The 26,533-nt window shown below is 48.2% G+C and overlaps 1 protein-coding gene across 1 annotated transcript in view; it reads right to left on the bottom strand.

The window, feature by feature from the left end:
- Window positions 1-26,533, bottom strand: part of AHCTF1 (AT-hook containing transcription factor 1) — a 1,022,752-nt gene that overhangs the window by 730,309 nt on the left and 265,910 nt on the right. Inside the window, exons 17-18 of the mRNA XM_085612122.1 lie at window positions 10,886-10,985; window positions 8,727-8,850 (exon numbers count right to left, since the gene is read on the bottom strand). Of these exons, the coding sequence (XP_085468248.1) occupies window positions 8,727-8,850; window positions 10,886-10,985 (224 nt within the window). The remainder of the gene's footprint in view (window positions 1-8,726; window positions 8,851-10,885; window positions 10,986-26,533) is intronic.

Below are 26,533 nucleotides of genomic sequence, written 5' to 3'. Positions count from 1 at the left end.
GCAAGATGGCCCCACGGCTTTTGCAGCCAGAGAAGGAGGCCGACGGTCTAGCTGCGGCTGGCGCGCCGGTGATGACATCACCAGAGGACGGGGAAGAGGGGAGAAAAAGCTGGAAGCGGACGACAGGGGAGAGGAGGAAACGCAGAGTGGGGAGGACCACGAGGATGCGGAGGAAGGACACCAACCAAGAGAATCAGAAGCGGTAGGAGTGCTGAACGCAGGAGGAGGACACCCGGAGTAAGCGTTAGCTGAAGAGGCCCCGCGGAATCCAGAAGACGGAGGAGCAACGCCGGAGAGGAAAGTATCCCCTACGCCAGCTGCTCGAGTGTCCGGACGTCCCCAAGAGAGACAGGACGCCTCGATACCCCATACTACGGTCCAGGAGGACCATAGCTCCAGGTACGTTCCTTTTTTGGGTTATTGGAGGAGGTTGGCTGGGAGGGGATTAAGGGGGTTCCTGCATGAGTAAAAGCGCACACCTCCGGACAGCTACTTAACCCTCTCACCTGTTCTCCGCCCCCCCGCTTCCTCACAAACCTCGGTGATAAACCTACACTGGTGGAGGGACAGCACCATAATATTAACTTTATATAAGGACTAATCCATGGTGGTTTTGTGTTTTCTGTTTATCTTTTGGGGACGCCGGGCCCCTGGTGGGGAAAAGACGGAGGAAGTGCTGACCTGAGGAAGAAGGTTCATCACAAGTGGAGGCGCTCTTTTCCACCATCCCCTTTGTGTTTGGTTATACCTCCTGTTCATGTACAGACTTGTTGGGCAGCCCTTTTAATAAAACTCCACCTACGGTGTTACAGAACCTCGCGTTGTTCAGTCTTATGCCTATACAGAGACCATAATTCTCTGAAACAAGCCAATCCTAGCAGGGGAGTTATATTACACTGACTTCCTTGCCTTTCTTGGATCTGAAGAGCTCAGAAAGAGCCAAGAGATCGCCTACTCTGTCTTGTCAAGTGAGGTTGGTGTAGTATAAGACTGTACACCTGGGATCCAGTTTCTTTTAGGTTGTTAATCCAATTTATAAAACGCACGTTCACCGGTGAATTCTTGGCGACAACTGTGTATGTAGTCTCTTTTCTTCCTTGGTGGGGTGACTGAGAAGGGACAAAAGTTGAAAGTGATAGGCTGGGCCATATGAAAGGCTAAAACTACACTAAAGGTGCACCCTCAGCGCTCAGCGGCACTAGGGCGGCTGGGTGCAGGGTGCTGTTTTGAGGTCGGGCGCCCTGTTGTTTTCAATGGATAACCTCCAGGACAAAGAAACACTGCAGGCTTCAGGGACGAGGATCTTCTGGGTGCGACCACCAGTTTGAGGGGTAAGTTGGGATGTTGTGGGTTGGTTAGGCACCGTTGGTTTGGGCACAGAAGGCCGTGGGGCATCGGGTGCAGGGGTGCCTTTTGACATCGGATTTTCTTACCCGCTCTGTTCGCGGAAGGGGGGGCCCTCTGGATTGAGGCTGCAGGCGTCGTCTGGAGGATTGAGGCAGGTCAGGGGTCGCCGATTTTCGGGTCAGGATCGCCGGGGGTACCTCCTCGTGGTGTTTTTCCGCTCGGGCCAGGCTCGGTGGGTGCAGAGTGGGCTGCATTCGCGGTCCCTGGCTGGCACCAGAAGCTGCAGTTTAAACACGTCTGGTGTTCACGGGAGAAACAATCTGGAAAGTGAAGGCAGGCAGGTCCTCCAGGATTTGTGAGGTTGCTGGCTGCTGGACACGCTGGGATTTCGCAGGGGCTGGTTCGAGGGGAAGACAGGCCGGTAGGGCTGGGGCCAAGTCAGTGGGCGTCATCCTCTTGTTAGCTCTGCACGGCTCTTCGCCCTTCTTTTCTTCTTGTAGGTAGGTTGGATCTGAGGAAGGAAGGTTCAGGGTGACCCCTAAATAATAGATTTAGGGGCGTTACAGGTAGGTAAAGGGACCAATGGGTCTCTTCCCTCATGTGGGTACACCTCCTATTCTGCCTCTCTCCAGTGGGAGGGGGCAGGAGCCTGTCCCTGGTTGGATGAGTCCCCCCATACTCAAGAAGGCGGGGACTCGAGGTTGTGCTTGACCTCGCCTCCCCCCACCTGAGGGGTGGAGTTGGCAGAGGTGGGCACACCTCTTTTCCCGCCCAAAGTGGGTGGTAGAACCAGTGGGGACCAGCTGTTGAAAGCAGCAAATGGTCTGGAGAGGCTCACAAAGGCGGCATGCCTTTGAAGCTTCTCCTTAGTGAACCCTGCCCATCCTGGGGAAGGAGGCTTGGCACCTCGTCCCCGGATGTGCATTGTTTCAGGCCCCCGAGAGCAGCAAGTTCTCGACCCAGGGGTCCAGAAACATGTCTGGTGGTGGGAGCCTAAGCAGCCACTCAGTCAGGTCACTAATAGTTGGTCGAGTGTCAGGGGTCATCTCTAAGATGCCCTCTGTTATGCATTTCACATTAAATCCCACACTGGTATCAGTGTGGATTTAATGTGCTGAGAAGAGAGAAGAGAGAAGAGAGAGAGGCAGACAGCGAGAGAGAGAGGCAGACAGCGAGAGAGAGAGGCAGACAGCGAGAGAGAGAGGCAGACAGCGAGAGAGAGAGGCAGACAGCGAGAGAGAGAGGCAGACAGCGAGAGAGAGAGGCAGACAGCGAGAGAGAGAGGCAGACAGCGAGAGAGAGAGGCAGACAGCGAGAGAGAGAGGCAGACAGCGAGAGAGAGAGGCAGACAGCGAGAGAGAGGCAGACAGCGAGAGAGAGGCAGACAGCGAGAGAGAGGCAGACAGCGAGAGAGAGGCAGACAGCGAGAGAGAGGCAGACAGCGAGAGAGAGGCAGACAGAGGGAGGGAGGCAGACAGAGGGAGGGAGGCAGACCGCGCGACAGAGGGAGGGAGGCAGACCGCGCGAGAGAGGGAGGGAGGCAGACCGCGCGAGAGAGGGAGGGAGGCAGACCGCGCGAGAGAGGGAGGGAGGGAGGCAGACCGCGCGAGAGAGGGAGGGAGGGAGGCAGACCGCGCGAGAGAGGGAGGGAGGGAGGGAGACCGCAAGAGAGGGAGGGAGGGAGACCGCAAGAGAGGGAGGGAGGGAGACCGCAAGAGAGGGAGGGAGGGAGACCGCGAGAGAGGGAGGGAGGGAGGGAGGGAGACCGCGAGAGAGAGAGGGAGGGAGGGAGACCGCGAGAGAGAGAGGGAGGGAGGGAGGGAGACCGCGAGAGAGGGAGGGAGGGAGACCGCGAGAGAGGGAGGGAGGGAGACCGCGAGAGAGGGAGGGAGGGAGACCGCGAGAGAGGGAGGGAGGGAGACCGCGAGAGAGGGAGGGAGGGAGACCGCGAGAGAGGGAGGGAGGGAGACCGCGAGAGAGGGAGGGAGGGAGACCCCGAGAGAGGGAGGGAGGGAGACCGCGAGAGAGGGAGGGAGGGAGACCGCGAGAGAGGGAGGGAGGGAGACCGCGAGAGAGGGAGGGAGGGAGACCGCGAGAGAGGGAGGGAGGGAGACCGCGAGAGAGGGAGGGAGGGAGACCGCGAGAGAGGGAGGGAGGGAGACCGCGAGAGAGGGAGGGAGGGAGACCGCGAGAGAGGGAGGGAGGGAGACCGCGAGAGAGGGAGGGAGGGAGACCGCGAGAGAGGGAGGGAGGGAGACCGCGAGAGAGGGAGGGAGGGAGACCGCGAGAGAGGGAGGGAGGGAGACCGCGAGAGAGGGAGGGAGGGAGACCGCGAGAGAGGGAGGGAGGGAGACCGCGAGAGAGGGAGGGAGACCGCTAGAGAGGGAGGGAGACCGCGAGAGAGGGAGGGAGGGAGACCGCGAGAGAGGGAGGGAGGGAGACCGCGAGAGAGGGAGGGAGGGAGACCGCGAGAGAGGGAGGGAGGGAGACCGCGAGAGAGGGAGGGAGGGAGACCGCGAGAGAGGGAGGGAGGGAGACCGCGAGAGAGGGAGGGAGGGAGACCGCGAGAGAGGGAGGGAGGGAGACCGCGAGAGAGGGAGGGAGACCGCGAGAGAGGGAGGGAGACCGCGAGAGAGGGAGGGAGACCGCGAGAGAGGGAGGGAGACCGCTAGAGAGGGAGGGAGACCGCAAGAGAGGGAGGGAGACCGCAAGAGAGGGAGGGAGACAGCGAGAGAGAGGGAGACAGCGAGAGAGGGAGGGAGGGAGACCGCGAGAGAGGGAGGGAGGGAGACCGCGAGAGAGGGAGGGAGGGAGACCGCGAGAGAGGGAGGGAGGGAGACCGCGAGAGAGGGAGGGAGGGAGACCGCGAGAGAGGGAGGGGGGAGACCGCGAGAGAGGGAGGGAGGGAGACCGCGAGAGAGGGAGGGAGGGAGACCGCGAGAGAGGGAGGGAGGGAGACCGCGAGAGAGGGAGGGAGGGAGACAGCGAGAGAGGGAGGGAGGGAGACAGCGAGAGAGGGAGGGAGACAGCAAGAGAGGGAGGGAGACAGCGAGAGAGGGAGGGAGACAGCGAGAGAGGGAGGGAGACAGCAAGAGAGGGAGGGAGACAGCAAGAGAGGGAGGGAGACAGCAAGAGAGGGAGGGAGACAGCAAGAGAGGGAGGGAGACAGCAAGAGAGGGAGGGAGACAGCAAGAGAGGGAGGGAGACAGCAAGGGAGGGAGGGAGACAGCAAGAGAGGGAGGGAGACAGCAAGAGAGGGAGGGAGACAGCAAGAGAGGGAGGGAGACAGCAAGAGAGGGAGGGAGACAGCAAGAGAGGGAGGGAGACAGCAAGAGAGGGAGGGAGAGAGACAGCGAGAGAGGGAGAGAGACAGACAGCGAGAGAGGGAGAGAGACAGACAGCGAGAGAGGGAGAGAGACAGACCGCGAGAGAGGGAGAGAGACAGACCGCGAGAGAGGGAGAGAGACAGACCGCGAGAGAGGGAGAGAGACAGACCGCGAGAGAGGGAGGGAGACAGCGAGAGAGGGAGGGAGACAGCGAGAGAGGGAGGGAGACAGCGAGAGAGGGAGGGAGACAGCGAGAGAGGGAGGGAGACAGCGAGAGAGGGAGGGAGACAGCGAGAGAGGGAGGGAGGGAGACAGCGAGAGAGGGAGAGAGACAGCGAGAGAGGGAGAGAGACAGCGAGAGAGGGAGAGAGACAGCGAGAGAGGGAGAGAGACAGCGAGAGAGGGAGAGAGACAGCGAGAGAGGGAGAGAGACAGCGAGAGAGGGAGAGAGACAGCGAGAGAGGGAGAGAGACAGCGAGAGAGACCGCGAGAGAGGGAGGGAGACAGCGAGAGAGAGGGAGACAGCGAGAGAGGGAGGGAGACAGCGAGAGAGGGAGGGAGACAGCGAGAGAGGGAGGGAGACAGCGAGAGAGGGATGGAGACAGCGAGAGAGGGAGGGAGACAGCGAGAGAGGGAGGGAGACAGCGAGAGAGGGAGGGAGACAGCCAGGCCCAACCAAACATGAGTATTGCGAATACCTGGAATAAAGCTGCAGTTGGGTTTAGGCTATTGTGGTATTTGATTGACTTATTATTTATCGTGTTCTAAAAGGAGCAACAACATTATGGCTGTAGGGTGGCCAGGCATCCCGGATTTTCCGGGACAGTCACCGTTTTTCACAATGGAATATACAAGGTAGCCTAATTTGGTGACTGAAATAATTAGGCTTCTTAGCAGATACGTGTGAGTGACCCTAATAATATCCAACTCAACCTTTGGGCTGAAGCGCAAGTAAAGTGCCATTGTAGTCCCTTGACTATGTCGAGGGCAGAGGTCGATAGTAGATTAAATTCAGCTTCCTTAATAATGAGGCAACGACTAACCTCCATTGAGGTAACTCCAGTGTGTGGTTTTTTTACCCTCTGCAGCTGGACGCTGCTCGCATGTTCCTTAACACAGTGATAAAGAAACTTCATATTTTTTAAAGTATACGATACGATTTGAGATTGAACTCTAATGCTGGCAGTTATGAGAAGCATGCCAGAGGACGCAAACTGTTGTATTTTAAGGACGATTGAATTGTTGTGAATATTCTTTCATGTCTTCGCGTTCTCTGGTGATCGAAGGTGATGAGATGGAGAATGACAGTTTTTATGGGATGTTCTGGAGAGGGCAAACTCAGGTTGTGCTTTGCTGTAGTCTTTATGCCAATAAAGTGGGATTTCTAAAGAACAGATTATGCTATATTCACATTTCTTTTTGCGAGCGCCTCGTGCTGAAGGTTTAATTAAAAAAAAAAAGGCGTGCAGGCTGCAGCGGGAGAGAGAGACGGAGGGGTGCACCCGCGAGTTGTGCGCGCGCACTGGGGAGAGCAGGCTGCTCTTTTTCGAAGCACGTGCTAGTGCTTATGGCGCGCCCCGTGCGCTCCCGCAAGGTGTATGCCGCCACAAGCACGAGTATGTGCTTCAAAAAAGAGCTGAACAATGGCTTAAGGTCTCCTACGCAGCGCATGTGAGACCTAAAAAACGACCACCAACATGGAACACCCCCTTTGCTTCCATACCCTACGGAATAATGTGAAGATGCACTTAGGCACAGGGCATTTAGGGCCTGCACTCCTCATCAGTGAGTCTGGATTTCTCCTCTGATGTAAGACACAAAATTAACAACATATTTCTGGTCCAAACCAATAGCTGGGAGAATAAAGCACATTGTTTCAATTCAGAAATTGTTCATGTTGCAAAACCTGAAATTTCAATTCAGCAACAGAACTGGAGAGGTTAAGGCAGCCTCCACATTTGGAAGGGTCTGTTTTGTGTATAAAAGCTGCTTTCAATAAACTGGCTTTAGGACACATAAAAAACGACTCCTTAGCATTCAGATATTTACTGAAAAAATAATCTATTAGGGAACTTGAGATTTGGATATAAATGCCACCAATGTTATTCTTTAGAAAAGTTGAACTCTGCATGAGATGAGCACTGCCCCATAAATTGGACGCACCGGACTTTCCTTGCCTGCAGTGAAAGTAATTAGATTTCCACTGTCGAGAACTGACCTAGATTAGATGTCAACATCAGGTTCTTCCTGGAGAACAAATGACCATTTGGAACAGCAGCCCTGCTCAAAGATTTATGGCAGGAAGATAAGGGAAGTTAATTATAGGAACATCAACCTACATTTGTTTGAGAAACTGGTAGGTAGGTGAAGAAGTTGATTCCAACTGGCCACAAAGAACAGGAATTCACTCTAGAGGTTTTCCTGTTTACTAAACAGATGTGAGGAGGATGTGCCTTTGATGCGGACAGGTTCCCAGCTAGGCTAGCTCCTCTCACTAAAGGAAGGGGCAGGGTGAGTAGAAGTACACTTTCTAAAGGAGAATGAAATAATTGTAAAAGACACCCCCTTGGGTGGGTTTTGGGAGCTCCAGCAGCTGGGCTAGCCTTCCAACATTATGCAAAACCTTGACAGCAGTGCCTACGACCCAAGAGTGGAAACTAGGCAAGAACAGGGTCAGGGTCTTCCACCATACGCTGTGGTCTATCACTAGATCTAAGGGCTCCTACAACTTGGAAATCAGAAAACAAATGGAAATGACAAGAAGCAGAAGCCTTTGTGCAGAAGAGGACAAAGGCCTTAGATACTGTTCTCCTTTGAAACCAGGTTCTGGAGAGGATTCTTAAAGGACTAATAATCCGGGGATCCTTTAATCGTGCAGTCCACAAAAATCAAGGAAACAAAAGCCATCATTGCAGAAGAACTAGCTAATCGGTGAACTAGAACTTGTACTGGGAACATCAGCTGAAGTGTTTAATCTTGTACCCCATTTCTTAAAGCTATCCCATTCAGTGGCGAAGGGGTAGATAGTCAAAACCCAGTTAATTGGTACTGGACTTTTGGCTCTTACACTGAATAGAACTTACAGCCTTGGCTCTCAGACGAGCATACAATGAGGAATAGCACTGGTCTCAACTATTTCTGAAAGCGTGACATGTTCTTTCAACAAGCACATATATTTATTTGCTGATACATGTTAGTAACACTGTGTTTGGGCCAAGGGTATATTGGTAAATACTAAACTGTTTTAGATCTCTGCAAGGCTTTTGTTTCTTTCAGTTCTTAAAACAGAACACTATGTTCCCTCTTACGGCACAATAGCAATTCCGTAAAGCAAGAGTGTTGTGAGATGGCCCTTAATTTTGAAGATCTGGTTTGAGAAATTTATTTTGAATTCATAATTCCTAGGCCCCATTAGCAAATTATTTCATATTGGTGTAATTGACACTTTCTTTCCTGCTTTTCCCTTAAACCATTTAAGAATTTTACTTATTGATTTCTTGAATACATTACTTAAGTGCTTCTAAAATACTCACCTTTAATTTTCTCTAAAGGATTCTGTCACTAGGAAGCACATGTACTAAGGGTAGGCGTCAAAGCCTTTAGACCACTAATTTTGTAGGTTTTCAAACACATCACTTCTCCATTTAATAAACCAGTTTCTCACATGTAAACAGGCAAATGCATCTATTAGGGGCAGGCCGTATGGGAGGTGTGGCTGCAGGCAATGAGGAGAGATGGGCGATGTGAAGTCCAGCTACTTTGAATCTATGATTGTTTCGATGTCCGTGATTCTAGTGTTTTGGGGAACGCAACTACTTACTGGCTTCCCCTTTTCTACCTTTCAACCCTCCTCCTTCATTGACCCGAGGCAATGTTAGCGTGGTTTCAAGTGTTACTGAACTCCCATCCATAACACCAAACATCAGCAATAAATAGTTCAACATCTTTAAAGTTAGAAACATAAGCTAGGAAACATGCAAAATTGTGAACATTTGGGAAAGATAACACTTGGATGAACACAATGGCAATTAATCAAATATAAAGTACACTTACGTGCAATGTTACTGGAGGATACTTTCCTGTGCCACCTTCATCCCTGCTCCACAATTTCACAATGCGATCTCCAGATTGTGAAAGTATCCCATCAATCATTAGACAATCAGCATTCCACTTGCCTCTGAAAGAATAAATATAATAGAACACTCAGAACCACTTAGCGGATCCCCAAATAAGGCTATCAGCAGTTTAGAACAGCTTAAATAGAAAGAATATGGTGATGACAGAAAATAGTTTTCTTTTGAACACCAAGTGAACTATAAAAAAGACCTACAACACTTTAACTAGAAGTGGAGCAACCTCAACTTGTGCTGTGAGAAAACTATTTAAAAAACAAAGTAATTATTCATGTCAGTCTTCAGAGGAACATAGCACGTTTTCTCAACTATCAGTTTAGGCTATTTGAAACCAGAGGCATAGGTGATGCGAAGTCCACAGACATGTACCGTCCATCCCCCTTGCTCAAAAGCTACAATGTGCCCCCAAGCGCCCAGTCTCCAGAGTTGTAATTCCATACTCTCTACTCGCGGCATGAACGGTGTGCTGTAAAAAATACAGTGAGGTGGCCAGATGACAAGAAAACAGTATTTACTACAATTAGCTCAGTGTCCTTAGCCTCAATGTTCTGTACACCATTCTTCACATTAACAGGAATACCAAAAAAGGAATTCACAACCAACTTACGGGTGAGAGGCAAAATGCAGACTAAACAGTGTCAAGTAACTTACTGCCCAGAGAGTAGTTTTAATTATGCGCAAACTCGGACTGATGTCTTCAAATTTCCACGAAAATTAAAATTGAGCAAGTACCATCTGCTTCGAAAGATACAATACATCGCAATGAGCGAGCGAGAAAAAGATCACTTATCTAGCACCTTGGAACTAACTATAGGTGGCCATGCATTACTTAGAGATTTACATGACTTACAAAAGGAAAGTGCTAGCCAGGATTCCCTGTATGAAGAAGTTACACAAGCAACCATGACAAAGACCTCGTTTCTCAGACAAAATACATCTAAAAAAAAAAAAAATCTACTTTTAATCCAATCATGCCAAGAGATTCATACTTTTAATCCAATCATGCCAAGAGATTCATTGGATATTTTTAATGAACAAGTGGTGGCACAATTAAGAAATTGAACTCCATGCTTCACAAAACCAAACAAAAAAGTACAAGCAAGGAGTGGAGATATCGTCAACTTATCTCCAAATTACTGAAAAACAAAGAAATCTTAATTAGGAATTCAGACAAAAGGAGGAAACATTGTCCTTTGGCCAAGGAAAGAATATATGGAAAAGGCCTTAACTCAATTGAATGACATTTCTTGCTACAAAAGGAGCTCACCACTAACAGTCAAAACTACACACAATGAATTCTACACAAAATTGTTGGCCTGGAAAAGTGCTGGATTATTAAATTTGGATAAATATACATTTTTGAAAAAAGAGCATCCTGTCATGCCAGTGATATTTTTTGTGCCCAAAGTCCAGAAAAATGAAAGCAAGCCAATCAGGGAGACCGATAATCGCTGCATGTGATGGATTGTTGGAAAATACATCCAGATACGTTGACTATTTTCTGCAGGATTACGTCTAGTATCTCCCGTCCTACATAAAGGATACTAGCGACTTTCTGCAAAAAATAAACCACTTTGATTGGCAGGAGGACTACATTCTGATGTCTGTGGATGTCACGTCACTATACACGAGTATAAAACACAAAGACAGCATCCGAGCTCTGGATTAAAACGCTGTATTAAAAGTACGAAGTCACATTTTTACTTCAAGTAATAATACTGAAATGCTTATGGAAAAAATATGCATTGCGAAAAACGAAGAACAAATGGGACAAATGTACTTGGTCATGCTCCAAGGAGCAGCCACCGCAAGAAAGGAAGGGAAGCCTACGAGAGCCAATCAAACGATTGCAAAGGAGAGTGACAATGAAAACAATACGTCTTGCAGCACACAGCTTGCCCAGTGCAGGCAAGACCTACAAATGCACATCTTGCAATAAAAACTGCTTCTAATAATTGCAAATTTGCATCAATTATCTAGAACACCAAATGTACAAACCATGTTTTCTTGTGTGGTTATCATTAAAGAAACATACTGTGGACATATACCAATACTTTATTTTTTTCCAATGAGGTTTACCTGGAAAGACGTTCAAGCTTCTGGCGGCGCCCAATGTAGTAGTTTTGAAGTGAGTGGTAGTTATAGAATGGCCTGGATAACTGCATATCAGCACTTATATCTATTTGCCAAAAAAAAAAAAAATAGCAATGGAGGAGGAATTCATATATTGTCATTAGTTGCATAATAAAGTATATCAAATGCTATGGGTATTCCAAGACCTTCTAGTAAGGATATTGAAAGTCATACGTAAAGCACTACTGAGGCATATGTTAAAGATCATATTGAGCAGCCAAACTTTTCAGAGCTGGTTTAAAGTTGGTAATTGACATAGCTATTGGCGTTCCCAAATATAGATATGTATTACAGGAAAGAAAAAACATCAGGAATGGATGAAGAGTCACCAGGTGAATCGGGTCAACACTAATCCTTCTTCTCTATGCATAATTAGACATTTGCTAAATACAGTTTTGAAACAGTCATTGGTCCCATATACACAACATTGATTACAATTGTCCTTTTGGTACTTTTTGAGCTACAGGAAAGTACATTTCCTTTTTTTCCAAAGCATTTTATTAAGTGTGGATGAAGTGAAAATACATGTATGTATTTTTAGTACACTGAAACCATATCTAACATGCTATCATCAATGCACCATAAACCATGGAAAAACTCCCTCCCCACAGCACCGGGGCACACCAGCATATTTGGACTACATTGTTTCTCATTGTCTTCTTCAGTCTAGTAACCATTTAGATATAAGTTTCTCAATGACTCCACGTCCTCCCGTCTCCCTCTTTCCAAGTCCACAATGCCCCTAGAGGTATTTTAACGAAACATTTGCAACACACGTAATTTAGGAGGATGTGTCGGCTCCCCTTTCGGCCACTCCATGTAGGGAAATACTGGCTGCCAGGTGCATAGAAAGCAGTCTTTATCTTTAATCAATCTATTGTTATTGTATCCCAAATTTACCAGCATCACATGTGCCAAGTTAGACCAGCAATTTGTTTCCATTGTTTGGCAATTGTCATTCGTGCTATGAGCAGAAGTTGAATTATTAGATTCCTATTTTCCGTAAGTCTCTACCACCACCACGCATACCTAAAATAATGACATCCCGGCTATCTGGTATGGGAAGTCCTACCATTTATTTTGTAGTCACAAGGATCTCCTTCCAAAATCTTTATTTTGGAGCATTTCCACCAGACACGTGGAGCTGCACATTCCTCCCCACAATCTCCCCAGCCTCTATTATTGGGACGCAGGCATATACTATGGCGCTTATCTGGTGTTAAATACCAACCCACACCGTCATTACCACGGAGTCCCTGAGACACACATAAAGGATATATTTATATACGACTCCCTGTAGCACCTTCTGCCCATAGTGGCCCATGAAGGGTCTGCCTGAGGAGACCTTCAAAATCTATATAGAGTGGAGACCCTTATTGTTGTTCGAAGTACCCCATCACACCTGCTGGTAGCCAAAGTGCTCAGGTTCAGGAAGACCATGTTTTCTTACAATTGGTGTAGGAAGCTGGCTTGGTATATACTATACCAAAGTGAGGTATGGTATGCACAGAGTCCAGCGGAACCTCAAAGGTAGGCAGAGGTAAAAGTAGATAGCACCTTACGCTCTATTTGTGGTAGAGTAGGCGAGCAGTAAGGTTTTATCAGAGGGTAGTGTTAAGCATTTGTTGTACATACTCAATCAGCAAATTATTGCACACACTCAAAGACTGAACTTCAGACCAATTGGTTTTGTATAAAAATATTCTTTTAGTTAGTTTTTTTCCTAGAACCAAGCAAGCCTGGCACAGGTAAGTGATTTATACTTTGCAGTAATAATACAAATTTGAATTACAGTTGTATATATTACGGTAGAATTACTGGTTATGTAATACTTTGAAATATTGTACATATACTTTGTAATGACTTTTCAATGGCAGGTCTTGTAAATTACTTTGCAGATTACTTTTCTTACACAGTGCAGTATACCTGGATACTACACTGGGACATTTCCTGTAAATAGGTAAGTAAAAGCGTTTTAGTTATTTGGATGCAGTTTTAAAGATTTTCATAGATGTTCCAACTACAACTTAGAAATCTTTTCATAGAAAACAGTCAGTGTTATTTTATGGGAGAAAGGAATATGCTACTTACCAGTATGCATCTGTTCTTGGCATGTAGAGCTGCAGAGTTGTACACTTAGCATAGATCGCCATCTGGTGTTGTGCCCGGATGTTTGCAGTTTGTTTTTGTTCTTTGGACAGTCTTTGGAAGTCACGAGTTCGGTGACTCCTCCTTCGGTCCGTACTGCGCATGGGCTTCGGCTCCATCCTCAGATTGTTTTTCGCCAACATGGAAATGATGGAGCGTAGTAATAACAGTGAGAAACCCATGTGTGTTGTATCTAAATAAGATGGACTGGAACGGATACAGGTAGCCGGGGAGGCGGGTGGGCGTGTACAACTCTGCAGCTCTACATGCCAAGAACAGATGCATACTGGTAAGTAGCATATTCCGTTCGAGGCATATGAGCTGCAGATTGTACACTTAGCATAGATTATATAGCAGTACCCAACCTTAGCGGCGACCACCGGTATCCGTTGCAGCAGTTTGAAATAGTGTCTTTAGTACAGCCTGGCCCACACTAGCTTGTTGCTTGGAATGCACGTCTACACAGTAATGTTTTGTGAAGGTGTGCGGTGTTGACCATGTGGCTGCTTTGCAGATGTCATCTAAGGGTATGTTCCCTAGAAAAGCCATAGAAGCCCCTAACTTTCTAGTAGAGTGGGCTTTAGGTGGAACAGATAATGTTCTTTTTGCCTTTGATAGCAAATTTGTATGCACTTTACAATCCACCTAGCTATCCCTGATTTAGAGATGGGGTTGCCTTTATGCCGTGGAGAGAAGGAAACAAACAATTGCTTGGTTTTCCTGAAAGGTTGTGTTCTCTGTATGTAGTACAGTAAAGCCCTCTTAACAAGTGTATGTAGAGCTCTTTCCGCAACAGATTGAGGTTGCGAGAAAAAAACAGGTAATTCCACCGATTGATTGAGATGGAAGGGGGAAATGACCTTGGGCAGAAACTTTGGATTTGTACGAAGTATCACTTTGCTGTGATGTATTTGCAAGAAGGGTTCCTGTATAGTGAACGCTTGTATTTCGCTAACCCTTCTAAGGGAAGTGATAGCTACGAGGAAAGCTGTTTTCCAGGTGAGGAACTGTAGCTCACATTTATGCATTGGTTCGAAGGGCGGACCCATTAGCCTTGTAAGAACTGCATTTAGATTCCATACAGGGGAAGGTGGTGCCCTGGGAGGAATTACTCGTTTAAGGCCTTCCATAAAGGCTTTAATAGCCGGCACTCTGAACAGTGATAAATGCTGTCTGTTTTGTAGGTAAGCAGCAAATCGCTGCTAGGTGTAGGCGTATGGATGAATATGCCAGGTTACACCTTTGAAGATGGAGTAGATAGCATATGATGTGCTGTATGGATGCATCTAAAGGGTTGATTGTATTGTTACGGCAGTAAACAACAAATCTCTTCCACTTTGCGGCATAGCATGCTCGAGTGGTAGGACGTCTGGCTTCCTTGATAATGTTCATGCAATCAGGGGGAAGGTTAAGGTCACCAAATTCTAAGATTTCAGGAGCCAGATCGCAAGGTTGAGCTGCGCTGGGTCCGGGTGCCTGATTTCTCCATGGTTCAGAGTTAGGAGGCATGGGGACAGGTGCAGTTTTTGATGTGGTACCACCGATAGCTGTAATAGTGTGGTGTACCACGGCTGTCTGGCCCATGTTGGGGCTACCAGAATGAGTGTGAGGGAGTGCTGTTGTAGCTTCCTGACCACTAATGGAACTAGCGGGAGAGGTGGAAAGGCGTATGCAAATTTGCCTGACCAGTTCATCCATATCGTATTGCCTTTGGACAACGGGTGTGGGTATCTGGCGGCGAAGCTTGGGCATTTTTTGTTTTCGTGGGTGGCAAAGAGGTCTATCTGAGGATGCCCCCACTTGTGGAAGAATGGGCGAAGAACTTGTGGATGCAGTTCCCATTCGTGTAGTTGTTGCGTTTTGTCTGCGGAGCAGATCTGCCATGGTGTTTTGTACACCTGGAACGTGCTGTGCCAGGAGAAAGATGTTTTGAGGAATTGGCCATCTCCATATGCTCTGGGCTAAGCGGGAGAGCTGGGGAGAGTGTGTGTCCACCTGTTTTTGAATATAATACATTGCAGTCATATTGTCTGTGCGAATGAGGACTGCTTTGGCTGAAATTTTTTTCTTGAAAGGTGTTTAGGGCTAGAAAGATCGCCAAGAGCTCCAGATGGTTGATGTGGAGCGACTTTTGCTGTGGCGTCCATAGACCTTGCATTGTGAGGTGTAGGAGGTGCGCTCCCCAGCCGGAGAGCGATGCGTCCGCTGTTAGAATCACCTGAGGAACCGGGTCTAGGAACGGCCGCCCTTTGGAAAGGTTTGTGGTGTTCCACCACTGCAGAGAGTGATGGATGCGGCCGTCCACCAACACCAGATTCGTCAGCTGTCCTTGGGCCTGGTTCCACTGTTGTGCTAGGCACTCTTGGAGTGGACGCATGTGGAGTCTTGCATGGGGCACTATGAAGATGCAAGATGCCATCATCCCTATGAGCTTCATAAACACTCTTGCTGGAAGAGAGTGCTGAGGAAGGAACGTTTGGCGCAAGGCTTGTATGCTTGCGATTGTGGCTGAGTTTGGATAGGCAATACCTTTGGAGGTGTCTATAGTGGCCCCGAGATATAGCTTTGTGTGAGATGGTACGAGGTGGGACTTTTGGTAGTTCACCGTGAAGCCTAGCTGGTGGAGCAGTTGGATGGTGCTGTTTGTATGTTGCACACATTGGTTGTAGGACGCGGCTTTTATCAGCCAGTCGTCTAAGTAAGGGAAGACGTGAATATGTTGACGTCTGAGGTGTGCTGCTTCTACTGCTAGGCATTTGGTAAACACCCGTGGTGCAGTGGTGACCCCGAAGGGGAGAACTGTGAACTGGTAATGTTGACCGTCCACCACAAACCTGAGGTACTTCCTGTGAGAAGGGTGTATTGGAATGTGAAAGTATGCGTCTTTCAGATCCAAGGTAGTGAGAAAGTCTCCTTGACAGAGGAGCGGGAGGATCTGTTGTAGGGTGACCATGTGGAAATGGTCTGAATGTATGTATGCATTTAGAGGCCGGAGGTCCCGTCTTTCTTTGGTATCAGGAAATACAGAGAGTAGACCCCTAGATTTTGCTGATTGACGGGGACCTGCTCTATAGCGTGTTTTTGGAGGAGGGAGAGCACCTCCTATTTGAGCAGTGTGGAATGTTCTTGAGACATTGGACGGTGCCTAGGTGGGATATTGGGCGGGGTAGATGTTAGCTCGAGACAGTACCCTGACCGAATAATTTGGGTCACCCATTTGTCCGATGTTATGGATTCCCAGGCGTGGATAAAGTGTTGTAGTCTGCCCCCGACCGGAGTAAGATGGTCTGGGGGGAGCGGAGGGAAGTCATTGTGCGGGCGGGGTGGCAGAACGGGTGGTGTTAGTTTTGCCCCTGCCCTTGTTGTTGTTGCCTCTGTAACCACCCCTCTGGTAGCCCTTCGAGAAGGTATTTTGAGGAGGGGACTTGTAGGAGGTAGAGGCGCTATCGGTGGAGTAGCCTCTGCCTGTGCTACGAAAGGATGAACGCCGAAAGGAGCGTTTAGGGGTTTGTGATTGTAACGCCCCCATAGACTTTGCTGTGTCTGTGTCCTTTTTCATCTTTTCTAATGCTTCGTCTACCTTTGGCCCAAAGAGATTTTGTTGGTCAAAGGGGTGATTTAGTATGGATGCCTGGACTTCTGGCTTGAAGCCTGAGATCCTGAGCCAGGCATGACGACGAAGCAGGACACTAGTATTTATGGCTCTAGAAGCAGTGTCCGCTGCATCGAGGGCACATTTAATGGAGGTGTTAGTAATTAGCTTTCCCTCCTGTATCAGGTCATGAGCTTTACGTTTGTGTTTTTCCGGGAGGTGCTGCATAAGAGCCTCAAGCTCATCGTAGTGTGCTGTGTCATAACGCGCAAGCAGCGCTTGTGTATTCGCAATGCGCCAGATGTTAGCGGCTTGCGAGGCGGTGCGTTTACCAGACGCATCTAGGAGTTTCGATTCCTTATCTGGCGGTGGGGCCTCACCTGAGGACTGGGAGTTAGACCGCTTTCTAGCTGTGGACACAACTAGGGAATCTAAGGGAGCAGGGCCCTTAATGTATGTAGGGTCTGTGGGTGCCGCCTTGTACTTTTTTTCTATTCTAGGGTTTAAGACCCTGGCCCTGACAGGGTCTTTGAACACCTCTGCAGCATGCTTGGTGACACCCTTAAGCATGGGCAAGATGGCTGTGGACTTATCCTGAATATCAAATGTATCCAGTAAGAAGTCGTCTTCCACCGGTTCACTATGCAGTTCCACCCCATGGTAGTGTGCTGCTCTCTGCACTTTATCAAGCGCATTTATCAAGCGCAAGCCCCAAAAACGCAGAGATTGGAGAAAATGTACGCCGGACGACTTCAAGTCCGCCCTATTAAAGGATCCTCCTCCGCCTAGTAATACTCTGCGTAAGGCATGGAATGACTATGAGACATGGATGTCTAGGGCTCTAGATTCTGTAGCACCATGGACATCCAAGCCACCTGCAAGAAAAATTAAAACTGCCCCCTGGTTTTCCAAAGATCTTATAGTAGCAAAGGCCAAATGTAAAAACTTAGAACGTGGCTGGAGGAAAAACTATTCTCCTGAAGACATGCTGATCTATAAAAATGAATTAAAACCATACCACAAACTCATAAGAGCAGCTAAAGGCGCCTATTTTAAGGAACGTATTGAACTTGCAAAGAATCCCACTAAAGAACTTTTTACTATTTACAAAGAACTTACTGTTCCTATTAGACTGGTGGCCCAAGACACCTACTCCAATGAGTTATGTGACGACATTGCAGACTTTTTTGTGAAGAAGGTAGACGCAATTCATGCGACATTTGCTGATAATTTGCCAACCAAACATTCTACTGTGAGAAACGACCTCACCCCTAAACCCCTTATGACATGTTTTAAAGTCCCGGAGAGGCAGGAGCTGCTCACTATTATTAATAGCATCCGGTCTGGCTCCCCACTTGATGTGATCTCTCCTAAGCATTGTAAGGGTGTCTTAGAAGACATGATTGATCAGATCGATCACCTTATCACCCTATCTTTTCAGGAGTGCTATGTGCCAGATGTATGGAAAAGGGCTCAAGTAATCCCCTTGAAGAAAAAAGCTTCAATGCATATCTCCCAGCTTCAAAATCTTCGCCCTATTTCCCTTCTCCCTTTTTGTGCGAAAGTGGAAGAGAAGGTAGTAAACATACAAATTATGAAATTTGCTGAGGAGAATTCTCTTCTCCATTCAACACAGTCAGGATTCAAAGCGGGCCACTCCACGGAATCAGCGGTTCTCTTTTCTACTGAGTGTTTGAGACAACTAGTTGATGAGTGTAGGAAGGTGGATATCTGACTATGGTTACCCCCAACTTTTTGCCTAGTGTCTAGCTGGTTTTTCGACTTAGTTGGCCTGAGATCCTGCCATTCAGGGTCTCAGGCTGTCTGCTCTCTCTGTAAAATGCACTCCATGTACCCTAGGTACATAACCAATTGGTAAGGATCACCTTATTGGACCCTGTACAGTGTACCCTAGGTACCCAGGGCATAGGTGTACCCTAGGCCTCCCAGGGGCTGCAGCATGTATTATGCCACCCCTGGTCTGGCCTTCCAATCAGACACAACTGGCTGATCACTCAGCTGGGGCAAGGTCGTGTAATCACCCCTTGCTTAGATATAGTATGCCTATATCTACCCTTATATATAGACACATGTGTACCTATCAGTCACTCCTATGGCAGGCCTTAACAATCCTGGAGGCAGAGTGCTTGGTAACATGTGAGATGGTGCTCTAGCATGAGCTGAGCCTGTCTGCAGCTTTCGGAACCATGTCCTTATAGCTGTTCTATGATATAGCCTACCATATACTCTTAAAGTGCCTTATAATCTTAAACGGTTATGGTAACTATGGTTTGGCTTTATCAAAACATGTCGTGTAAGGTGTCTAACACTTTGGAATAATACCCCCATACCATTTCTGGTGATGAGGATATTATTCCTCCCTTCTAGAGGGAGAGACATGTTAAAATCCTACTTTGCTGTTTATCTCTAACCAAAGCCTCAGCATCACAAAATGGATGCTGCTGCCACAGACACAAGTCTGACCTCCTGCTGCTGGGAGTGATCCCAGCCAGGGAGGCCTGGACAATAGGTTTCCTGCTTGGGGAGGTGCTAGCACCTCCCCAGACAGCCTTTAGTGTATTGGGGCAGGGTGGGCTGAAAGGAATGAGACATGCCTGGGGCACACAAGGTGTTCCTTGCATAGTCCAGTTCAAACCGGCGCTGGGGCACTCCAGCCCCAGCTCTGGCGCGAAACTGGACAAAGGGAAGTGGGTGTAACCACCCCCTCCCAGGTACCACCCATAAGGCGTGACCTAGCAGGTATCCCAGCCCCCCAGATTAGTATAAGAGTGGGAGTTGGGCCTCAAGACTTTAGATTATCCTGAACCTGCAAAACTGAACAGAAACTCTGGACCTTCGACATTCGACGAAAGAAGAAGACTGAAGAATCTCCCTTGTAGCCAAGGAGTGGCTACCCTGTGCAAACAGGCACCATCAAGAGACTACCCTTTGCTTTGCGACCGTTCTACGAGGAACCGACTGCAGAGCCCGACCAGAGCCTTGACTTCCAGACTTCTCCGACCCTCATCCACATCTGCAGCAGAGCTGAGATCCGTGGAGGCGACGAGCGACGTGGGACCGGCTACCTGGGAAAAGTGGCTAGTAACTTACAGCGCAGCTTCTGAGGTACCCTCGAAGTTGTGCACCGGGGATTGAGAAGCCCCAACCCCAAGCACCATCTGCACCGAAGATCAGCCCCCCACACTCCACGAGTCCTGCGTGGGGCCCTTCAGCATTTTCCTGCTTGCCGCGTCTGTCCGGTTGCTTGCCCGCTGGCTAGTGGCCTCTGTGACGACGCTCCCTGAAATCTTCTGCGCTGGTTTGGCTCCTCCAGACTGGCTCCCGCTTCTCTGCAAAGAAGAAGCACCCCAGACCTTCCTGGTCTGCACCAGAAGCAAGTCCCTTGTTCTTCGTGGGTTCCGCTTGCCAAGGCTTGGTGAGTCCCAGTCCAACTTCGACGCCACCGACAGCAAGAGCCTTCGTGGGACAGCTCGCCTCCTGGTCCTGGTCGTCCTCGACGCTTCCTGGTCCTCCTGGCTGCAGCGACAAGCTTCACCTTCACCTGCAACTCTTCACGACATCGCCTGGTTCCTTCCTGGTTCCACGTGGTCACTGGCTAGTGACCTTGACTCTGTCCCTTCTGCTTGCAGGTTTCTTCTCTTCTTGATCCCAGCCTTGGGATCCACCGGACACTCTTCACTGACTGCCTGTCAGCATCTTTCTTCAGGCATCCATAGGAGTCGACGACGAAAACGACGCATCTTCACCCCTATGCACCCGCAGCCTGTGGGCTAGGTAACTTGGGTACTCCGGTGCTCATCAGGATAGTGACTATCCTAGTGTCTAGTTTTCAAGTCTCAACTTCCTAGCTACTCCGGAAGTGTCCTAAATCTATCTATTTCTAAACTGTAACATTGCTATTGACTTTTACGCATTACGCGTGAGTGTTTCCACTCTGCACACGAATCCCGTGGGCCTCCCACTTCCTAACTAACGCTAGTGTAGTGTAGCCCCGGCGATTCCCTAGGCCTAGGCCTATTCTATTTCCGTGACAGTGGTTCTTATACCACTTATTTAGTATATGGTTTGCGTGGCCCCTAGGGCCTAACTGTATTACTTACCTGTGTGACTTACTGTATGCATTAATAAGACTGTGTTGTACTTACCTCTAATCTCATAAAGAGTGCTGAGGGTTTGCTTAGAATAAATACACTTTATTTTATATATATATCTGTTGTGGTGTCCTTTCATTTGGTATTCAAGGGATTATATATGGTATCACAGCTGGCTTCACATGCCATTCAGAGTTTAGCCTAAGACTGCTCTTGTCCATGCTACCACTAGGATAGCTGGTCTATAAGGTTGACTTTACAACCAATCACCATAAGGGCATTTGGACTGATATAAGGTGTACACTATAACTAGTGACATCATACATCAGGCCAACTTCTCACATTGGTGAGCAGCGGTTGGGATCTGAGCTTGCTGTTGTAATACCATTGTAATCTTGAGATACTAAATTGAAAGATCACACAGATATTGTCTAGGTACATATAACATAGATTATTATACTTAAGTCCTACTGGACTTTGTAGTTGTAGGTTGAAGGGAATAACACACCCTGACTACAACTACTAGAGAGGTTTAGTAGATACAACTAGTGTAGGTAGGTGCACACACCACACCCTCACTAGAATCATGCCCCTGGATGGAGATCACACTGATGCTCCCTCAGGAGAGGAGAATCCTAGACAGGTTCCCTCTAGGTATGATGCATTCACATTCCAGGAGATGAGACAATTGTGTACCTGCAGAGGAATAAAACAGGGTGCAAACCCTACCCTTAGACAGCTAGTGGAGCTTCTGGAGGCCTATGATGCTGAAAGAGCTGCCAGGGATGGTGCCATAGCTGTAGATAAGGGTCTACCCACCACAGATGAGTCAGATGGGACTTCAGATGGGGAGGTAGACAGCCAGAGCCAAGTAAGGAGACTTAGCCAGGCTAACTTAAGTTTACATGGGAGTTTGCATGGGGTCCCCCCATACAGACCCACAAGTAGACATTCACAGAGAAGCAGGAGGGACAGATCCCCTTCAAGGGAATCCATCCACTCCCATGTTTCTAGCATCTCTAATGCTTCCTCTCACAGGGGAATGACTTCACCTGAGAGAAAGGAGCATAAAGCCAGAATGAGGGAAGCTAATCTGAGGATTCAGAGGGAAGAAATTGCCCTTGCCAAAGAGAAGCTTGCTCTGGCTAGAGAGCAAAAATTGTGTGGGTCAGAACCCACTGGTGGCAGCAACATTCCTAGAGATAGGGATAGGTCTTATGACCATAGAAACCTAAGCAAGATAGTCCCCCCATATCAGAATGGGGATGACATCCACAAATGGATGACTGCTTTGGAGAGGGCCTGCAAAGTACAGCAGGTACCCCAAAGTCAGTGGGCAGCTATCTTGTGGCTCTCCTTTTCTGACAAAGGTAGAGACAAGCTCCTCACAGTCAGTGATGAGGATGCAAACAATTACAAAGTCCTGAAGAGTGCTCTGATAGATGGGTTTGGCTTAACCACTGAGCAATATAGGTTGTTGTTCAGAGACACCCAGAAGACACAGACACAGGACTGGTCTGATTTTGTGGATTGTGCCACTAAGGCTTTGGAAGGTTGGTTAAATGGCAGCAAGGTGCAGGACTATACAGGATTGTACAACTTGATTATGAGGGAGCAGATCCTTAATAATTGTCAGAACCAGCTTCTCCATCAACACCTGGTAGACTCAGATTTGACCTCTAGCCAAGAATTGGGAAAGAGGGCAGATAAATGGGTCAGGACCAGGATTAGGCCTAAAAATCAGGGTGGTGACCAAAAGAAAGATACCACCAAGCCTCAAGAGAAGGGTGGGGATAAAGCAAAAGAGAAATCTTCCTCAGGGCCCCAAAACTCCACACAGGGTGGTGGGTCCCAAGCTCCCTCCTCTACCACAGTTAAAAAGCCCTACTGCCATGTGTGTAAAACACCTGGGCATTGGAAAACTGACAGCAGTTGTCCACAGGCTAAAAACAAAACTGTTCCTCCAACTACTCCTGTCACACCACCTATTACTGTCAGCAGTAATCCCCCAGGTGGTGGGAGTGCCCCCAAAAATTTGGTTGGGTTTTCTTGGGGAACACAGGGGGATCCTGGCTTAGCCAATTCCCCTGCAGCAGCTACTCTTGTCTGTGATGGTGGCATGGGGTTTGCCAACTTCACTGCCTGTCCCAACACTTTGGGTAGGTACAGACAGGAACCCTACATCAATGGTAGAAAAGCTGAGGCCTACAGAGACACTGGAGCTAGCATCACTATGGTGGCCCATAGGCTAGTTCCCTCTGAGCAGCTTTTGCCTGGTTTCTCATACCAGGTAACTAACATTGATGGTAAACAGAACAGTCATCCCATGGCAGAGGTATGTCTCAGCTGGGGAGGTGTCACTGGCCCTAAAAGGGTGGCAGTGTCTCCAACCTTGCCTGTGGACTGCTTGCTGGGGAATGACTTAGAACTCTCAGCTTGGGCTGGAGTTGAACAAGACACCCATTCTAAAATGGTAGGCCTTTCCAAAAAGGGTAGTGGGGTTGTGCCAGTCACAACCCCTGTCCAAGTAGCTTTCCTCCCTGAAAAGGTTGGAAGGGCAGTGGTAGCCACAGCCCAGGCACAGACAGACTTCCCTGTAGAAATTGGCAGAGCTGTGACAGTCACAGCTCAAACACAAACTGAGTGCCTTCCTGAAAAGGTTGGCAAGGCTGTAATGGTCTCAGCCCACACTCAGACTGATATAGGTGTAGTGAAGCCTGAAACTATGGATCACTCCACACAAACAGAGAGTAGTGGGGAGGAAGAAAAGTCTCCCTCTCCCCAGACATTAGGAAAAGGTCAGCCTCCTCAGGGATCTGACCTCACCCCTTGTGAAGGAACTGCCCCAGAGGTAGCCAGGCCTGGCCTGGCAGAGCCTCTGACGTCAGTGGCCCCTTCCAAGGTGGGACCCAATCTGGTGCAGGTAGCCTGCCTCTCTCTACCCTGCCTCAGTCAGCCCAGGGCTGCAGAGGTCAGGGAGGCCAGTGGACCCCAAGAGGGCCCCTGTCCACAAGAACCCCCCCTTCAAAAGAATGAGGATTGCCTGGTTAGTTGCCCTAGCCAGGTGATGGGTAAAAACATTCCTGAGGGATCCCCTTCACAGGTAGTTAGGGACCTCCCCCAGAGGGATTCTGTTGGGCACAGGCAAACATGGGACCTTAGGGCCCCAAACCTGACCTGTCCCTCCAGTAAGCCCACAAAAGGGACCCAGCCTCCAGCTTTAGGTAGCCAGAGGCTGACCCTGAGAGCACAGTGCAACTCAGTTAGAGAAAGAAAGGCATCCATGGTGGAGGATGATTGGAGGAAGCTGAGGCCTCACTTTGGGGACACTCACTTCAGTACTCCATCTCAACACCAGCCTTTTACTTTGCAAAGACACACCAAAGGTAGAGATTCCCTACGGTGGAGACCCTATGATATCTTTAGGATGAGGGATTGCTTAGTGGACCATGAGACAGGGGGTAACCATGCCAGTGCTGGTTCTTCCTTATATGGCCACTCAGGCAATAGAGGCTTACTGTTGTGATCTCTGTAGAATGACACCTGGAGCCAGGAGGTATTATCAGTCTTCTTTATTCAGTCTCCAGTTCAGGTTACATCTGTCTCTACTCCAGCCAGCCTAGTGTGGTACCAGCCCCACCAGGAGCAGCCTCCCTAGCTGCTCAGCCCATCTTCAACTGCCAACACTCATCCACCCAGACACCCAGGCATTCCATGCATCACAGGCACACCAACATTCTATGACCATCTCACGCTCTGGCTGAGCAGCTAGTGGCAGCAGGGCAGGACTAAAATGATAATCAATTAAGTAGGATATAACATTATCCCTTTTTCTTCAACGAAAACAAAACATGCAAGTAATAAAACATCAAGGAAGAACTATCCACAAGCAAAAAGAATAATGGTACAAGTCCCACAGATGCAAACATAAAAATTAAAACATCGCAGTACAAAGAACCATTATACACAGAAAGAACGGATAAGATAAATACATTTGATAAGCAATATCTCCCATCCCTCCCTAAAAGAATAAAACATTTTGAAGCAACAATAACATTACCAGAAATACATTTGAAGCATTTTGCATTAAACACTATGACGTAATGCACTACAACGCAAAGGGTAAAAGACCCCACACAACCAAAACCCCAATGTATAACTAAAAGTAGCTCTAAAGATAGCATACCCTACAACTACAATCCCAAGAGAAAGGGAAACAAACAAATATATGGATCGTCACCCATAACAACTCCCGTGAAGGGATGTACAATAGTACTGTGCACAACTATTTATGGACTAAACCATAACCCAACCCAGTGTGAGGGTTAACCAAGGTACAAACTATTTATAGACTAAACCAGAACCCAACCCAGTGTGAGGGTTAACCTAGGTACTACAAACCCCTTATAGAGGTTACAAACGAGCTCTTGACCCCCTCGTGGAGGTTACGTACCCCATATGGGAATAACAAACATAACTAGTCAAGGAGCTGTTACCCAAAACCTTCCCTCGTGTATGGGAACAACGTGACGACCACCCACAGGAAAACAATCACTGTAAAATGAAGACCCATCCTCAAACTATACACCTGTGGCATCACAACTTTTTCCTCTTGTCACAATACTAAAAATTAAAGCCATTCCGTTAACTGTAAAACAGTAGTACATTGTGCCCCTCACCGGTGAGCAATATCTCACCCGAGTTGTGACAGGTCTGGACTTTCCCTGCAAAGAACTACACCCTCAAACTAGAACGCTCCGACATACATGAAACAGAGCACTACACTCTAAGGTTGTCCAGACGGCGACATAGTGACTTGTTACAATACTGTATCACAAATACAAGTAATACTCCACACTGTAGCCTAAATTTTTTGAGCATGTTCTCTTTCCCAAAACAAAATACTACCAATTCCTAAACTCAGACTCTAAATAGTCTTCACAGAATACAGTCTTGCAGAGTTTCACGCAGACTCTAAATAGTCTTCACAAAGCACAGTCTTGCAGAGCTTCTCGTACCACTTGTTCTTTATACTCTGAACATTCCAAAGTCTCAACTGGAAACCGCCACTCGTCTCGTTAACTTATTAGACCTTACCTCCACATACAATACCAAGGCAAGATCCACCAGGATCTATCATTGCACTTAAGCTGACAGCTTGCAAAACGAAGTAACATCTGGTGTTTCAAGACTTCGGCGTCCACAGAGTGCACAAACCATAGACGCTTGACAAAAGATGGATAACGTGAAGACACCGTGTTGTCACTGGCATACATGTCGACTTGCAGGAAACTTTATTGACTAGGATCGCAAACACCGTGGTTAGCAGAATAAAGCTTGTACTCGGCAACTCTGCACAAATCAGGAACACCAAAAGGAAAAGCAACAGCGGACGCCAACCACAAGATGGCAGGACGCTATCAACGTCGCAGCAGAGTGGCTCACGGCGCGTCGGTGCACACCGTACGTCCAAAAGCAGCTAGGAAGCACAACAGAAGGATTCCACCATCGTCATGGAAGGACGTCATCGAAGAAACAGCGCGATCTCCTAGATACAGGTAAGTGTCCACGCGCTGATTGTAGCGCGCGTCTCAGCTTTGAATTTAAAATGAGAAGCCACTCCAACTGTAAAACACTGCCAGTCGCCGAAAAATTGTACTATTGTTATTAACCATTGTATCCTGCCGCATATAAACAACAGAGCAAACCACCCACACGGCACCAACGATGCCCAATGCAGCA

This window comes from Triturus cristatus, chromosome 6 (assembly GCF_964204655.1).
Source record: "Triturus cristatus chromosome 6, aTriCri1.1, whole genome shotgun sequence".
In the NCBI taxonomy this organism is placed as follows: domain Eukaryota; kingdom Metazoa; phylum Chordata; class Amphibia; order Caudata; family Salamandridae; genus Triturus; species Triturus cristatus.
This window is presented reverse-complemented; position numbering and strand designations above follow the sequence as displayed.